Raw genomic sequence first — 18443 nt, 5'->3', positions numbered from 1 at the left:
TTTTAAAATCAAATGAAACTAAAGAAAACTCTTGTTTTGTTTTCTAATGACTTGAGCAACATTGATGTACACATTAGGAAACTTAATGATGGTATATTGGCATAAGGATAGTTAAAGCAACAAACCTAGCAGCTTGTATGCTGCCAGTTTTACACTTTTAATTGAGAAATTCAACATGATGAAATTAAATCTGCTTTGCTTGCACATAATGTGAACTTGTCAGTGATTATGTTCATTTTAAGTGTGGCCTCTGTTTTCCTTCTAATAATTTAGGAATGACACAAGAAAAACTAAATCACAGTCTCTGTATTGTTGCACACTTTGTGCTGTGATAATTCTGGGCATCTTTAACCAGTATTAAGCTGAATTAAATGTAACATTTTAACTGAGACACGTTGTGCATGGAGAAGATGGTGATTTAATGTACCTGAAGGATTCTGAAGATCCACCAGCATAACGATGAACTGAAAACAGAGTTAAAATATGTTAAGCTTTCATAAAAAGTCAAGATCTCAGTCACTTATTGCAAAAAAAAAAAAAAATTACAACCTGGCTTATTATTGTAAAGTAGACCCATCATTTTAGTTTATCAACACAAGCTGTACTAATACCAACACACACTGCACACACCTGGACCAGTCAACAGCTGTTGTCAAACCAGCCCATACATATTTACTGCCAGTAAGCTGCAGGTTGTTGTCTCTGACAGTACGTCTTCAGCTGAGCTGGCAAGTCAGTGTTTTCATAGGTTGAGTAATTATGTTGCGCCAATGGTGCACCTTTCCTGAGTATTTCCCATCTTTTCATCACCATGCCAACCAGCAAAACATAGGAAGCTGAAACAATGAACAGATGAGAGCCTGAACATCCTGGTTACTGTAGTTACAATTTAATCTACAAACAACAAGGTGCCGTGTTCTTCATTGACTGTGTGTGCGCTCACAGCTGCCACATGTGCTGTTTGTGCTTTTATAGTATGAGTTTTTATACGTTTCTCCCTCCAGTTTATTGACACTTACATTTAGGTCAATAGTAACATTGCAGAAAGAAAAGGTCAAATACACCACTGCAGGGCAGCCATTCAATTGTGTTAAGCTTTTTAAGGGTCTGCTTACTTCCCATAACTCTGGTGAATAAAGTAGAGTCCGTCCAGGAATACAGAGTGATCATTCAGGCTGCATGACATGCTAGTGGAAACAGAAATTGATCCTACCTGCACAGTTGACTGAGAAGTACATTTCTTGGGATATATTATGGAGAACTCATTTTTATCATTTATTAAACTTGGTTAAAAATAAATAAAAAAAAATGCTTCTATTTGTCAATCAGCAACTATTATTTTACTTGTTAAAACATGTTCTTGAATAATCGTGTATATTTTTTTTTTAAGTGTGTCCCTGCCTCATCAGTGTTTTGTGCTTCTCTTTTAGGTCTGACTCGTATAGTGCAGCTTGACCTGGACCTGAAATACAAGACCAACATCAGGGACTTTTTCCAAGAATTTGACCGGTTTCCTCCCGGAGCGGTGATAGGCATCGCCAGAGAGATGCAACCAGTGTACAGGTAGGCAGTGCGTCACAACGCATCAGCTCCTAGTGATGCAAACTTGTCAGGCCAACAGGATACTAAAATCCGAGTGTGCAGTCTTTGAGTGTCAGCTGACGCAGACCCAGTCCACTGCTTCGTCAGGACTTGTGAGATGCTGACGTGCACATGACTGAGGCTCCCTGCTGCTCTCACTGTGGTGCTCTTATTTTTAACTGTCCACTCAGTGTCAGTGCATGTTTTTCTGGCTCAGACTGGCTCAAGGGTTGGCATCTGTCAGGAGAGAAGTCTCTGCAGGAGGACATCCTTACTTTGTTTTAAAATTGTCTCCAACCAAAAGTAAGAGTGAAGTTCTGCACTGTGCAATGAATGAAATGATCACTGGTCTTACATCTGTCAGGAAGTGGTAGAACTGTGCATATGTCAAACATATCACTCGATATCAAATTGATTTTGTAATGCTGTTATCTCATCTCCACGCCGGTCATTTGTGTTCGCAGCCACGTAAGCAATTTTCTCTCAGTTTGTCCTGATTTTGTTTTTCTGTAATAGGTTAAATCTCAGTATAACCCCAGATGGATTTATTTTTTTGGGCCTTACTTGCATATTCACAGTTAGTTTGTCTCAGTTTCAAAGTGAGAAAGGACATCAGAAGTCTCTCATGCCGATGATTCACAGAAACTTAAACGGTGTCTGTCTTTCTCAGCTAGCAGCAACAATTTAAAAGTTGTAATGCAGCTTTTAATAGAAACGATGATTGGCCTTTCTGATGATGTGTGTAATCACGTCCCTCCGTTATTTGTGAGATATGAAACCGCAAACTGCTCACACCCACCCTGTAAACTGGAAGACGGGGATCAATGAGAGCAGCTAGCACAGTTGGTCAATTGTCCAACACTGACAGTATGATGAGACGTTTTCATGAATACGCTATTTTGAGTCCCTCATGCCAGATAAATAATTGAGGATTTTGCAGGATCCAAGCAGAGAGTCGGCTATTGTCAGGAAATGTTTTGTTCTCATCCTGTGAGTCAGATGTGTCTCATCTCTCTTTGTTAGAAGTGTCTGGGGTAAATAAACAATCTGTTCATTCCTCAAACTGGCAAACTCTGGCAGCACGCTGATTCTATCTAAGTGCCTGTATTATTTGCCCTCGGTGTCAGGTTCATTGTCAACTTGACATCAGTCAAGTAAACTTGTTGAATCCTTTTTGACTTGAGACTGCAGCGTCCCATGGTGGCACTGCAGGACTTGAGAATAACTCCTTCCGCCTTTCGTCTTCATTCCTGTGAACAAGTTATAAAGAACAGCTTGTCCTCTCAGACGATTGTTTCTATCCTCAATAAATTCCATTCATGTTATATTGATATTAATGTGCGTGCAGAAGAGTCACAAGTATCCAAAGACATCAACTGTTTGGTGAGATAATGCTCGGTCTTGTTTGCTTAGAGTATTCTTTTATGAGATATCTTTGAGGGTAATTTATAAATTATAATAATGCAAATTTATGGTACGACTGCTGTTTCGTAGAACATTCAGTGGTCATGCAAAAGTGGGCTGCTATTGAGAAGCTGGACATATTTCGTGAAACACGGACAAAACATTTGTGCAGTTGAGATATCCTTTTGCGTCTGTTGGAACAGCAGGTCTCTTTTATCAGTCAGGAAGGTTGTTGAGTAAGATGTTCTGGGAATGAGCACACCTCAGCTTTTCATAGCCATTATTCTCCTACTTCAGCCCTCCTATCAGAAACTATTTTTCCATGTTGACTTTTCAGCTCATCAAGATAATGAATTATAGTTAAGTTTTTATCCTCATCTGTCAATTGAAACAGTCATTGCAAATTTCATTACCTGGTGTGTGTGTGTCTGTGTGCGTGCGCACGTAAACAAGGGCCTCCGACTTTCAGGCTCTTTGTTCCTCAGCAGATTTTTCCGTCCCTCTCCAAGATAGCAAAACAAACAGCCCTGGTTCGTTTAGACTACCTCGCTGTTTTCCACCCGGGAACAGCATCAAAACAGGACGTGTGTGTGCGTGTGCGTGTGTGTGTGCGTGTGCATGCGTGTGCATGCGGGCGTGTGTGTGTGTGCGTGCGAGAGAGTGAGCGAGATATAGCTTACTGCTATAAACACAGGCAGGTAGTTTCTTCTGGAGCCTTTAACAATGAATCAGAACTTGTTTGATTTTAGAAAGAGCGTAAATAAGCATAACTCAGTTTGCTTTCATATTTAGCTTTTTTACTATTTTTAAACCATTCTCATGTCATTCACTGGAAGCCATATTTATCAGTCTTGTATTTTTTTTTGTAAGATTCCTTGTGCACAAGGAATCAAGATATAATTCCTCTTTTTCGGAGTAAGGGGAATTTTTATTTTACATGAATGATCTCCTGTTGCTAATGGGTAACTACACTAACATTTATCGTCCCTAAGTTATACTGTGGTTTTGTTTTTATGATTTGATGCATGTACATGCCTGTCACGAGTCACAAAGATGGGAAATAAGTATGTGATCAGTAGAAAAAATTGTATTCAAGCGAACACGTCACAGTAAAGATAGTCGTGCCTAAGTTATAATGTCAGTCATTTTAAAAGTGGAGGTGCAGTTTTACTGCCAGGCTCCATTTGACTCCAGCGTCTCCACACAGATCTGTATCTCTGCACTGCCACTCTGTCAGCTCAGTGGTTTACCAACGCTGGGAGTCCCATGCTCCTGTTGTTCCTGTGGGCCTGCACACACTTGTTTAAAACACACTGCAGCGCGGCAGGAGAGCGTGCCTCTTTGCATTCAAAGCTGCACTGGTGGGAAACTTTCACACAAATTGTTGGCCCTCGGTGTCTGTGTTTACAGACCAGCCAAGATCGGCCTGAATGTTTTCGTGTTTATCGCAGTGGTATGAAGACTCTGAAGGATATTACTGTCCACCCAGTCAGCAGCTACAACTTGGCTGCAATAAGAATAAAAAATATCCCTGAAAAATCCAGAGGATACTTGTCCTCTTTAAGGATTTTTGCTCAAACAGTGCTGACTGGTCATGTCCAGTTCAATGTCTGGTTACAATTCAAAGCATTTCGCACCAAATGAAATGCGTAATATTGACTCTTCACTCTTTCATGCAGAATATAAATCAGCCCGAGTCAACATTTGTGAAGCAGATCTGCTACCAGTTAGTAATCCCTGTAAAATGCCTCGTTAGCTATCAGCCAGTGTCCAACGGACTTTGTAATACTTTCATTTTTGAAACTTGCTATTTGCGAGGCCGTGTGTGCATCCTTTCCACTGGAGTGTTTTCCTGCGTTGAGTAGAGAGGGCTCTCAGCTTTCACTCTGTTTTGGTGCTAATGGACAGAGCATTATGCAGGAGAACGCATCCTCCCACCAGCCACATTCGGAGCTCATCCTGTCACTGAAAAGTTCATTATTAGAAAAAATGCCCCGTGTCTCTTCCCCGCAGCTGCATTTGTAATGTTTTAAAACCCAGGAGGCAAGACCCACTTACATAAGTGTTACAGCCTCAAAGCCACGAACACTTCGAATGAGCCAGAAGAAAATCACTCTCTTTATGCTTTGCGTATTGAGTCTCCTTTGTGTGATACATCCCACGTCTTTCTTTTTTTTTTTTTTTTTTTTGCTGTAAGATGGTGAAAATGAAATATCTAATTTTGTGAACTATGGAGCGCACTCATCGACACATCTTTGTTTGTCTTTGTTCTGATCAATATTAGGTTTTGCAACTGGTACATATAATGTTCCTGTTGAATGAGGATTTTTACCATCACAATAACCTCCTTGAATAAACCTTACGCTACAGAGGTTCCCAAACTTTTCAGACTATGTACCAAACCAAGTTTCCTAAATACCACGTCCCCTTGCAGACGATGACAACGATTTCTTTTATAAAACAGTATATCCTGTTTTAACCATGGAATGGTTCAAAAAGGCTAAATAACAACAACATAAGGGTACTGTTTGAAAATCAAAGACAACATTTATTAATCAGAGCACAAAAATCACTCAAATTCAGCAGCAGGAGATGCATAGAAACAGCTGTTTGTAACTTGAAGCTCTCTCTCTGACCTGCAGCTCCAGCTTGTCTCTCCACTGTATTTTGGACTTGGTTGCCATTTTAAAATTCCACTCATTCCCCTTGTTAAAATCAACAACTGAGTAGTCCCAGTCAGACTGCGTCAAGTTAACTTTGGCTTTGATGGTGACATTACCCCATGTGGCTGAGCACATAACGATTTAATTTTTAAAGTATTTGAAATAATTAACAACTAATATTCCATAAACATGATGTGAATGAAGCTGTTGTGTGTAATAAATTGAAATTAAATAACAATTCTTAGGACTTTGCGCATTAGTTGGGGCCATCTGCAAGGTCCTTGCGCACCACCAGGTGGAGCCCGTCATATCACCAATACGCACACTGTAGTTTGGGATTGGGATGATTTTCAAATTTGTTTATACAACTACCTTATCTTATTTCCTTTGTTTTTACTGGCACCTGGCAGTAATGAGTTCCTACCACCAGAAGGTGGCAGTAAAGCACCTAAGAGCTGTTTGCCAACAGCCATTAAACGGACAAAAGGAGAAGTGCTGTGAGATTAGTCGCTACAGTACAAACAGAAACATGAAAGGATGAATATACAGCCGTCAATTTTTTTTTTGAGGAACTTCATAATACTTCCTGAATAGTTCCCAGCAAATATCAAGTAATCGTTTTGCTTGAAAGGCCCATTCCTAGTTTGTGAATCGCTGTTTTATCAGCTATGCAGTAAATCAGCTTTTTTCATGCTTTTTTTTTTTTTTTTTTCTTTTTCGTGATTCTGTAAACTTTGATTTTAAATCTTCAGCAGCATTTTCTACTTTCTTGCTTGAAGGCTACTCTTTCCCATCAATGCTGAAATGTTCTTTTATTGGAGCAACCAAACCACTCTGTGATGAAAAGGACCAGACATTTCATTTGTGTGCCTCAGACTCTCCTCTGTCAGCGAGAGCATTTTATACAGCTTTCAGACAGCATGCTGTTTCTTGTCCTGAACAGTGTGGAGGACAGATTCAGATGAGATGGCCGTACAGAATGTCCTTGTCACCTGCTAATGCTTTTCACTCTTTGGCGAGTGAGAGAGATATTTGACTTGAAAGGTTGGCAGTGAAAATTGGAGGCAGGAGAGCAAGAAGGAGTGAACTGTCAGTAGTGGAGTAGGGGCACCGATCTATGCTAGAGGGTTATATGCTTAGTTTGACTTGAATCCAGTTTGAGTGAACTGGTACAAAGGAACACAATAAACAGGTCAGTGTGAGAACAGAGCTGCATTCTGAAGCGCTCGCTCAAATTTCTGAACATCTTCAAGACCAACGTGACTGTGTTCATTAAGAACTGAAGCAAAAGAAACTATCTCAGAGTATAAAGTTTATACTGAAGTTACTGTGACATAAGAGCAGCACACAGGTTGTATTTCAATGGTGGCAAAAGGCTTTAAAAGTTTTTTGTGGATGAAAACGAGTTGTTGAGAGCAGTGTGGGTAGTTTAGCTGGTAGTTGTAAACGCGTCTTTCTGACTGCTATCGAGTCTGACATTTACAATTTTGTTGGGGTATAGTAAAGGTCACATTGACATGATTCAATCATGTAGATTGGTGTCGTTGGTTTTGTGGAAACTAAACAGAGTCAGAGTCACTCTCACTGGTAAATTCATCCACACACTCTGATTTGTGGATGTCTGACATGTGAAATGTTTCCTCTTGGCTCCCCGACTGTTGTAAAGGAGAACTGCAACACGAGCAGGTGGAGGTGAGCAGAACACTATAGAGCAGTACATTGCAGATCTTTAGGATTCAGTTTTATATTTTTTTTTGTACGTGTATAAGAGGAAATGCAAATATCCATGCATCCTGATGGTCTCCTCCTGCATCGTAGAACTACAACATTGTACACTCATCACATGCACGATCATCCTTTTGGCTTTTGTGGTTCTTATGTGTTATAATCAAGGTACTCATTTTTCTTTTGGTTTTATCTCAAAATGTGGATTGATAAGAAGTTGAAACGATACTTAAATGAAGAGTAAACATTTATCCAATGCTGTCTTAATACTCTCATGTCTTAATACTGACAAGTTCCAGCCTCAGCTGGGCTTTCTGGCTGCACAGAAGGTGTGCGCCTTCTGAAGATGTCCATTTATGTGTCTAACACTGTCTGCTGAAGCCCAATATTTACTTCAGATCATCTGTGGAATGCATTTTTCCACTAAATTTGCACTGTGTATTCTGTCTGCCATTACCTTATCTGTCACGTTTAATAACCGGCATGGTGTCAGTCGTACATTATGGCCACGATGCCACTAAAGTAAATGCAATTTGTTCCACTTAATACATTCTTATGTCAAAACAGCAGAATGGAAAAGTCTTTTTAAATGTTCCCAAACGGGCCACACTCACATTGGATGTGTCCTCGGGCACGTAGGCCCAGCGTATGTTGTCAAAATGAGAAATGCTCCACAGGGGCCAGAAATCCCCAGCCACCGAGCCAGCAGATTGTATAAAACTGCGGGGACATGCTACAGCTGCTGAATACGGGTCAGTAATAATATCAAAGTGTGACAGAATCTGTTGCTCAACTCTAGATTTGATCAAACTGCACACACACACACACACACACACACACACACACACACACACACACACACACACACACACACAGAGAAAGAGAGAGAGAGTATAAGCACAATCATTCTGCTAAATTTTCTCATGTATGTGCACCAAGAGGGCAGGCAGAGCACGGGTCGAAGGTAATTTTGTATTTTCTGACAAAACTGACTGCCCTGCAACAGCCCTCTGTCTCCCTATCACCGTGCGTTTCAGCACATTTCCCCATTAATATTTAATCTACAGTCGCTTTCCTCCAGCCTAGCCAGTACTAAGAATAATCTCAATCGAATGGCGTGTGCATGTATGTATATATATATATATATATGTGTGTGTGTGTGTGTGTGTGTGTGTGTGTGTGTGTACAAGCATGCAGGGAAGGGTACATTCCCATTCATCCTCGTATTCAGTAGGAGTGGAACATCTTTGCACCAGCTGTTAGTCAGTGCACGGAAAGGAGCATTTTGTACTTTCTTTAAATGAGCACACACACAACCCTCTCTTCCCCAAAAGAAACGGTCTCCATAGATTTCCTAGAAATGTAAACCACAGCAGCATACATGACAGATTTAGACACTTGACCCTGTCTTTTATTTCCATGCGTTTCTTCTTTTCCCCATCTGTCCCTGCTGCGCGATGAATTCAAGAACTCCTGCATACTTATACATCAGGTGTTCAACAAGCAGCCAAACACTCAGCGCTGAAAAGGTAGCCGTCTAATTGTTTTGGTTGTCGCAGGACTGTCCCAGCACCCAAACATCCCACCCCTCTACTTGTGGCATCGACTTGTGTAGAGTTGTAAAAAGTGTAGCTCCTCTCCTGTAGCTTTGTGTACTTTGAACATCTGGTTCGTGTTAAGAAACCTTTCTGTTTTACACAGATACCTTCGATCTGTCCTGTTCATGCCATTACATCATCTCTTTGAAATCCAGTGTTTTAGAAACGTTGGATGAACACGGTACATATTCCTTAAGAATCCTTTGCTATAACGTAACCGAAACACATTTTTCCAACAACCTACATACACAACAGGACTTGTACAGATTTTCTGGCATGAATATATACAGTATTCTATTACAACAGACCAAAACTTATACCTATGACAATTTAACAAAACTTTCCATATTTACAAAAATGCAATGTAGGAGTGAGAGAATAAAAACTGCAGGAGACATGGCCGTGTAACACGGATGGTCAGGTGACCACGGGGGGAGAGGGTGGAGGGGTGGTGACCGCCACTGAGTGCAGCTTGGACAGGACATAGAGCTGCTAGTCAGAGCTAACCAGCCGTGAGAAGCTTCTGTCAGACCCTCTTCTTTTGAAGAAGTCCGGCGGAGCTTTGGCAGTCTGTAGAAGCGCATTTATGCCCCCTTGGCGGTGTGTACCTGCTGAAGCGGAGCTGGCAGCTTTCCACCGAGAGGCTCTCCAGTGTGTGTGTGTGTGTGTGTGTGTGTGTGTGTGTGTGTGTGTGTGTGTGTGTGTGTGTGTGTGTGTGTGTGTGTTGGATAGTGTGCGCATCTGGTCCTTGGTGGTTAACATTACTGTTCATCAGCCGTAAATATCTTGTTCAGTTCTGAATACAGTCATCAACATGTGTTGTGTTTACTGCCGCCGCAGAGAAACCACATCTTTTTCAGGTGCAAGGCTGTTTGTTAGTTTTTTTTGTTGGTTTTTTTATGCTTGTGAGTACCAGTGTTACGCTTTTTGTGCTTGATGCTGCAGCTGCTACGACAGTCTTAGGTCAACGTACAAATAGTTCCTCTTTAATATATGTCAAAGTGTCTCACCTTGTATCTACACGCATTAAATCTGCGCATACCAATGTGTGTTGAATGAGGCTCTGTGTGTCATTTAGCTACTTTGGAGTTGGTATGTTGGCAGAACAGGGTGCTGACTTGGCACCGGCCTCTGGCACTCCATGCTCTGACACTCCTGGACCAACTCTCTTCCTGTGTTTGGCCACAGTGTTGTTTGTTCAACAGACGTGGACTGAACCACAGATGCCCCTCAGCCTTCTGAACATACAGCAGCCCAAACGTATATAGAGTGAGAGAGGCATTTCACTATTGGTGTACAAGTACAAGAGGACAGTGTTCAGACAGGAAATGGTGGTGTTGATGACATAACATTTCTTGTGTTGCCAAGTTTTTCTTGAGGAAGCCAAAGACACAAATAAGCTTTTTTTTTTGGCTGTAAACCTTAATATGCGTTTCATTTATACAGCCTGTTTTGATTTGCTGCCGAGCCCATCTTTTGGCTGATTTTATAACTGTGTGAGTTTAATCTTTCCAATCCTTCCGTCTGGACACACCTTTATTCATTGTCCTCAAGAGTTGTGATGGAAGCGTACAGATACTTTGTAAGCTGCTGCGGCTAGTAAACTACCTGGTAACGTGCAATTACTCATTGAACAGCTCAAAAGCCTCATGCGGCTCATTGAACTTTAATCTGTCGCTCATATGACAGCAAAAATGATATGCTAATGCAGCCTGTTCACATACACAATATGGCAGCATATGCCATAAACACCAGCTGTCAGTTGCCAGTTTTGGCCCCCTGTGAGTGAACCACAAGGGTGGAAGTGCTGTTGGACAGGTAAATCCCAAACATGGGCTGGTGTTGGAGAATTTGGGCTGATTTTAAAGAAGCTACATAGGTACGCGGGTAAATCAAAAAGTTCAGAGACTGCTCCTTCATGGATAATCCCTGCTTCACAGGGTGTTGCGCAATGAATTCGTCTCCCAGGGTCAGACTGTCAGCACCAAGTTTTACTTTGAAGTTCTGAGGGAAAACATTCGTTGCTCACAAAAGCACGTGTAACTCTGGTGCTGATTTTGATCAAGCAACGAAACTTGGAGTACTTACTCACGAATGTTGCAGCTTCTCTGTGCTCTATGACTCACAGTGCTGTGGACCGTTTGTGAACAACAGGAGCCGTTTCTGAACTTTTTGACCCACCCTCGTACGCGACTGCGATATGAGCATGCACCTCTTTCATGTATATCTCAGCTTTTACTAAGTTCCCACAATAATAATAAAAGGGTAGGAAACTGTCCCCAATCTAGCAGCACCGCTCACTCATACTGTAGTAGTACGAGTTCAGCTGTAGTGCAGTCATTTATAAATGGATCAATTTCTTCTCGGACAAATCTGAAGCCAGATGATCAGCCATTACAACTCCAAATCTATCAAGTTAAAAAAAAAAAAAAACTAAAAGTTTTGCGTTGCTCTCTGTTGTCATGTAAACAACTTCCCACAATCTGCTGCTTGTTTAGTTCTAAGTGTTTGACGAACTCGCACTGATAAACCCACAGCTGACAACGTTTTCTTCTTCCCTTAGACACACCTTCTGGCAGTATCGGAAGGAGCACCCTCAGACCAGAGTTGGAGAGCCTCCTCCTGATGGCCTCCCAGGCTTCAACAGTGGTGTGATGTTATTGGACCTCGGTGCTATGAGGGCCTCAGCTCTCTACAACCAGCTGTTGGAGCCCAGCAATGTTGCCAAACTCGCAGACCAGTATCGCTTCAAGGGCCACCTGGGTGACCAGGACTTCTTCACCATGATCGGCATGGAGCATCCTGAGCTGTTTTATTCCCTGGCCTGTGGCTGGAACCGGCAGCTCTGCACCTGGTGGAGGGACCACGGATATGGAGACGTCTTTCAGCTGTATTATCGCTGTGATGGACCTATCTATATCTACCATGGGAATTGTAATTCCCCCATACCAGACGACTGAGCCCTGGCCTGACACAAGAACTGAAAACAAGTGTCTGACAATTTAGTTTAAGGGATTTTTTTTTTTTTTTTTTTTTTTTTTTTATTCTGCTTACTGGCAGGTAGGGTTATACTTTTATGGCAGTTTCCTTTCCTGACCACAGTCACAGACTCAGCCCCCTGCTGGTCAAGGGGCCACTGAAGGGCTCTCCCGTACCATATATGGTGATTGGAGTCATCAAATAGACTGAAAACGGCTCTGCTTAATGGCAGTGCAAAGGGCTTAATTCGTAGGGGCGTGTTACTTCAGGTACTAAAAAGATCAGATTTGATTGTACGAGATCTATGAAGTTGAGTTTGAGGAACAGAACCTTTAATTATTAGATGCCAAAACACTGCAGGATGGTTCATAACATCATCAAGAAGGATTTTACTGCGCTTCATTGTTTAATTTTGTTGTTGCAAAGATCACAACGTAAAGGACAAGTAGTCACAGGAACATGCTCTTCCATGGATTTGATTGGCCGATGCAGCACCTTTCTGAATGGTGTTACATTACGTAGCAGCAGAACTTTTATCGGCTTTGGTACCACATGTTTGAGCACTGTCCTCATTCAAATAAATGAGGGGGTTAATGTCAACATGAATGCAGCCTGATGGGTCATACAATATTGATGTCACTGGTATTTTTATTTGCTTATATCATAACAGATTTCAATTCATTTTGGTGTTTGCTTTGACGCGAATCTAGAAGACAAGTATCAATTAGACCAAGTACGGTAACTCCGAATGAAACTGAATCACTGCTATGTGGTGAAATATTTTCTTTTAATTCATATAGTAAGCAGATGTTTTAACCGACACCTGTAAACCAGAGTCCTGGACTTTTTTTCCCCCCTGTTTCGCTCCCTCTGCTCATTCCATTCTCCAGCACCTCAAACTTTCCATCAGTGGCCGGCGTTCACCCAGGATCACTTATCTTCCCGCAACACCACACCAGCTGAAGGCTAATCTGCTGCCATTTACTTCCCGTAAACAACGTCATTGTTTACTGCCATATGACTCCGTCCTTCCCGAGCCACATGGGTGTAGGGCACAACGCGCTGTCACACTTTCTTTCAGACGCATCTTCTCGCAAGTCGAAAGGCAAGGGGGGGAAAAAAAAAATCACACGCAAACGGTAGAGGGCAGGTCGGAGAGATAATGGTTGACAATAATGGCATTGATAGCTATTATTCGTGCCCTGCATTTGCAGTTTAGCTGAGGCCAAACACATACTCAAATCGGCCAATAGCACTGACACGCACACGCACGCACGCACACACACACACACACACACACGCGGACACGTTTTAGAAGGAGCGGCCGACAGCGTGACTGCAGACAATGAACCACTTTTGAGTTTTCTTGCTGTGCTCACTGAACTGACACTCCGATTCAAAGAGATGTCAACACTCGATATTCATCAGTCAGGAATTGACTGAGGTGACACGAGCGCACACACACACACACACACACACACACACACACACACACACACACACACACACACACACACACACACACACACACACACACACACACAGACAGACAGAGTGAGGCAGCTGAAAGCCTGACACCGCCGGTGGATTCAAAGGAAGGCTACAGAGCCCAGAGAATAAACGGTATTCCAGATCAATAAGCTTCGCTTGAACTAACCTTGAAGCTGTTAAGTGTTTTTCTGCCTCATTCAAAAAAACAAATCAGCCTCTGTAACATGTGAATTCATTCTTGGCAAGAAGAAAACGGCTGAATCTGAGTAATTATAAAAATATAACTTCAGTTTTCACCTGATTTTTACAACTTCAAAGCACAAATTTGACCTTCAAAGGCTTTGTTGGCTGGTTGTTGGTTTGATTTATTGACTGGGTTTATTATTTTATCAACAGTTTTTACATAATAAAATACTGACAGTAATACTGACCGAAATAAAAACCCACCTGCTTGCGCGGCTGCCCTGATCCGCCTTCTTCAGTCGCTGACAGTGACGCGAATGTCACTCAGAACACCTCGCCCGGCTCATAGCTTCATTGCTGTCAGGTACCTGAAGCATTTTAAAGGTCTCTGTTGCAGATTTGCAGAGTTTGACACAAAATTTGATGTGCATAAAATCACCACGCACACGTGCGTAACTGGTGTTGATTTTGATCAAGCGACACAATTTGTAACATTTACTCATTGGGGTTATACCTTCCTCCTCCTCCTCTGTGCATGTCATGGTGCTGCCCATCGTTCGTGAACAATCATTTTTGTACAGATGTTTATCTCTGCATTTTTTCAGAACTTTTTTTTTTCAAAATGTTGCTACCCTTGTGTTTTTATCTTTCTTAAATACATTATATGATCATGTTTTATGGTTTTATGGAAACTAACACTTCTCCCTTAAGTTATTGTTGTTATGAAGCAGTCCACATTAGAGATGTGTTTGTTTGTGTGAGTGGGATGTAGAGCTGACAACTCTGTGGTTGCTTTTAGTCACCTAAAGGTTATGGCGAGGTGGTTTAAACAGGCATGTGTTTTAATAGAGCGCCCTCAACATTTCTCATCATACAAACCCATGTCTTTGCTCCTGTTTGTGTGCTGCGAGCGAGGCGTGACCTAGTTGTCACTCATTTGCCAACGCAGCCTTTTAACTCTCCATAGACAAAAAACCCCCGACATCAATCAGCCCTGACCCCGAACATTAAAATGACCCAATTTACACCCGAAAGGAAAATGCTCCTTGGATCAAGATATGCTGCAATATAATTCGATTTTTTCTTTTTTTAATGTGTTTGTAACATCTACACTCTTAAATAATGCGACAAGATATTGCTGTACCTGTTGTACCAAGAAAAGATTTGTGCAGTTCTAGTTTTTTTATTAAGGGTTTTATCTGACAGCAGAAACCGAGCCTCAGCAAAGTGAATATAGTGCCCAATATCACAATTTTCCATGACATTTTGCATTAACAAAGTTGCTTTTTATACTTCCTGCCTCCTGTCGTTCCAGTGCCTGGCCAGCTCCAACTCTGATGAAATTACATCAGGCTGGACACAACAACCCTGGGCTATTTAGGCTATTATTGTGCTGTGATTTCTAAAATCCCTCAGCCTGGATTCATCAGCAAACACTAGGAGCACATTTACCTTCAGGGGGAGCAGCGGAAAACTGTGGGCTGGTGTAGACCTGATATAGCAGCAGCATTGATGTCTCGTCCAAGAAGCGGCTCAATCTAGAGCTTGGTGAGTGTTTCTCTATTGAAGACTGACAGTGAGGAGAAGGCAAACGCTCTGCACAGTCTGCTGCTTCTAATCACCGATGACTCAGTAAATCAGCAGTACAGTCAAAGCCAGCAGAAACATCACATGATGATACTCCCACAGACGTGCACACAGCGTGAACGACACACATTCACGTATCAGAGCCGATGATCGTAAGGCGACAAGTTAAAGAGTGTTTAAACAGGTGATAACTCATTTATTCTGTCTGAACCACTGCTTGTTCCTGATGCTGGCTTTCTTTAAACATACTGGAGCTCTTTTATGTTCAGGTGCTGCCAAACAGCATGAATTTGCCATTAACTGTATCTTGTAATGTAAATTTTGTTTTTTCTTTTTAGGTGTGACTGTTCTGTCTGACAAGCTGACACTTCTGTACTTGACTAATCAAAAACCCATTGTATAGCAACGATGATGGAGACCAAAAATTTGACATTGCCTAATTAGGCATTTAAAAACTGAACTTTCCTGCCATTGTGTTCCAGTACATTAATCATGATTGCATTTGTTTTGTCAGTTTGGAATAACACCAATCAAATTTGTTAGTCTCTTATTTTTTTTAAATACATCTTTTTGCAGCCCGACACTGACTGATACGTGCATGTTTTTAGGGTCTAGTTTGCGTTAACTAGAGTTTTGAGTCGCTCCAAATCCATTTAAAAGACACTCCCTCTGACCCCACGCATTTATTTAGTATATCCACATATTTATTTTTATTTTTTTCACTCTGAACATTGTAACATCATACCAATAATCCAGCTCCTGACACACGTTTGCCTCGATAATTCAATGACAACTTACTTCATCCATTCCTCCACTCAGTGTTCACACCAACAGTTACTGATTAAAAGAAATAAACACGAGTGTACAACTGACAACAATAATTACTTCTGCTTGCTCGTGCTAAAAGCTGCTTTGGCAGAAAAAGTAAACCGATTGAAACCGATTGACTTTGCTGACAGTCTGTCCCAATTTAACACGGCATTAAATAAAAAATACACAAAGTCTTATTCCGGTGTGAAACACGTTCATCTGACAGGAGCGCTGCGTGTGCGTGTGTACACGTGTGCGTATGCGTGTGTAGCTATAGCACAATTCACCACTTGGAAAAAAAATGTAGGCCAGTATTTCCTGAGTGCTCCTGCACCCTCTCCAAGTCACCCACTCTCTCAATGTGTCTCTCTCCTCTCCCACTCTCTCCCACCCACTCCCTCAGATACCTGGCAGTCTGCCCATTAAAAGGCACAATAATAAGTGGCCCTCATCTTTCTGCACACACCTCTCTTCTCTTTGGTTGGGTTTGTTCGTTCTGCACTCTGCTTTCCTCTCTCTCGCCATCTCCACAAATATCTTTGGAATAGAAATATGTGTAAAGGAAATGTTTTTACCCAAGTTTGATATTAATATCATGTATGTGTGTTCAGCGCAACTTTCGGTCTCAGACATGTTTAGCCTGGCTGAACACAAAAACTTGGAAGCAGGGGAGAACAACTAGTCCAGCAAAGCAGTTCGTTTCAGTCTCTACAAACCTGCATTTTTTTTTATTTTTTTTTTATACATGTTGTGTATGTGTACTCTATTTTGATAAAGGGGAGGCAAAGAAATTAATATCAGTTACTGGAGTTCAGTTAATTCTTATGTCACACATGAAAAAATGTCCAGTCTGTATGTTGTCAGTCTTTAACAAACAAACATTTCCCACAATTTTGTCATGCCAGATATTCAGGAGAAAGAAGTTAAGCTTAAAGTAGACCAAAGTTTAGAAACAGTTACCTTTCTTTTCTGTGTTGTGTGTGAGTCTTTAGAAGAAGTGCATGCGTCACTAAAACCTGACAGAACCAGATTCTTTGCAGGACAACATGCAAAGAGAGGGTGAGAGATTTGTATTTATTTTGCCATATGCACAGTAAAAAACACGGGCAGTTACGCCATACAATAAAATGATTTATTTGCTAGTCGTCCTTGACCTTCACCAATAATTACAAATATATATATATATATATATATATATATATATATATATATATATGTGTATAAAATAAAATTAAAAAAAATCCACGACTAAGAATAGAAATAGTTAAATAAAAAAAATGACTTGGCAATCCCACCATCTATTGATTGCTTTGTATCAGCAGCACAGGAGTTGTAAATCTTTCTAAGCAGTGCAATATTTCTTATTAATGTCATGTGCTATATTCAGCTGTGGCTCTTCCACCGGTGCCGTGTCCCATTTCCCACAAACCCACTGTCTTTTACCAATGCTTCTCACTCAGCTTTACACAGTCAATATGCATGAATGTGTTTTTATTCAGAGGACTGCTACAAAAGCCACTGAACTCTTCTGATTTCCTGACAGCCCGGGAGTCTTCTAACTATGCACCGTGTCAAGGAGAGCATCAGCATTGAGAAAAACTGAATGCTGCTGCTCTCATAAAACGCTTTCACATGCTTGTAGATCCTGGGGCTTCATCCAGAAAGCAACAACTTGAATAGAATAGAGCTTCTTCATCTCACCAGTGACTAGTCTGACCTTCGTGACTTCATCAGAAACTTGTCACAGTCACCGTTTAAACCCTACAGAGGCTTTGAATTTCATAAACCTACAGAAGAGACCAGTACAGAGAAATGACGATGTGCTGTATGTGCTGGTCTTCTCTCCCCTCTCTCTTTCTCTCCTCTTGTTTTTAATCGTGCTCTTGTCATTGTACTCAAGGTGTTGCATATGCATAACAAGACACAAATTAACATGCGCTCCGCGACACACAACCCCACCACCACCATCTGTGGCATTCGGAGACCGCTCTGTTTTCCGCCTCTCTGTGTCAGAGCAGCAGTAACTTCTAAACAAGCGGGAAAATCATGACGACAGCAGAGGATCATTTAATGAGTCACAACAGATGAAACATCAGCCCAAGGCGCGGCTTGAAATTGGGCCGCTGACTGTGAACATCATTTCTGCAGTTCATTAGATAAAGTAAATAACAAGTCGGATCTGTGTAATTTAAAAAAAAAAAAAAAAAGTTTGATTTAATAATCCGTGATCCAAGATGACAGTTCCTGACAGCAATCTGGAGATGAGCAATATAAAAACGGTGAAAGTGCAGCACCTGGCAGCAGATGAAACCCCCAGAAGGATCCCGTTTGACAGAAAGAGATCAGTAGTTGAACGTTGGGATTTGAGAAAGACGGAACGTTATTTAATTTCCAAATGTGCTCTCTATCTTGTATCACTAAT

At 41.4% G+C, this 18443-nt stretch overlaps 1 protein-coding gene across 3 annotated transcripts in view; it reads left to right on the top strand.

The window, feature by feature from the left end:
* The window catches only part of xxylt1 (xyloside xylosyltransferase 1), a 31309-nt gene extending 14079 nt beyond the window's left edge, over positions 1–17230 (top strand). For all 3 annotated transcript variants that reach the window (XM_069153469.1, XM_069153468.1, XM_069153471.1), the window contains exons 4-5: positions 1431–1563; positions 11535–17230. In XM_069153469.1, coding sequence (XP_069009570.1) covers positions 1431–1563; positions 11535–11931 — 530 coding nt within the window. In that variant the 3' untranslated portion in view covers positions 11932–17230. The remainder of the gene's footprint in view (positions 1–1430; positions 1564–11534) is intronic.
* The last annotated feature ends 1213 nt before the right edge of the window (positions 17231–18443 follow it).

Source organism: Embiotoca jacksoni, unplaced genomic scaffold (assembly GCF_022577435.1).
Source record: "Embiotoca jacksoni isolate LCO1_2020_lvr unplaced genomic scaffold, fEmbJac1.0.p SCAF_19, whole genome shotgun sequence".
NCBI classification, from domain to species: Eukaryota; Metazoa; Chordata; class Actinopteri; family Embiotocidae; genus Embiotoca; species Embiotoca jacksoni.
This window is presented reverse-complemented; position numbering and strand designations above follow the sequence as displayed.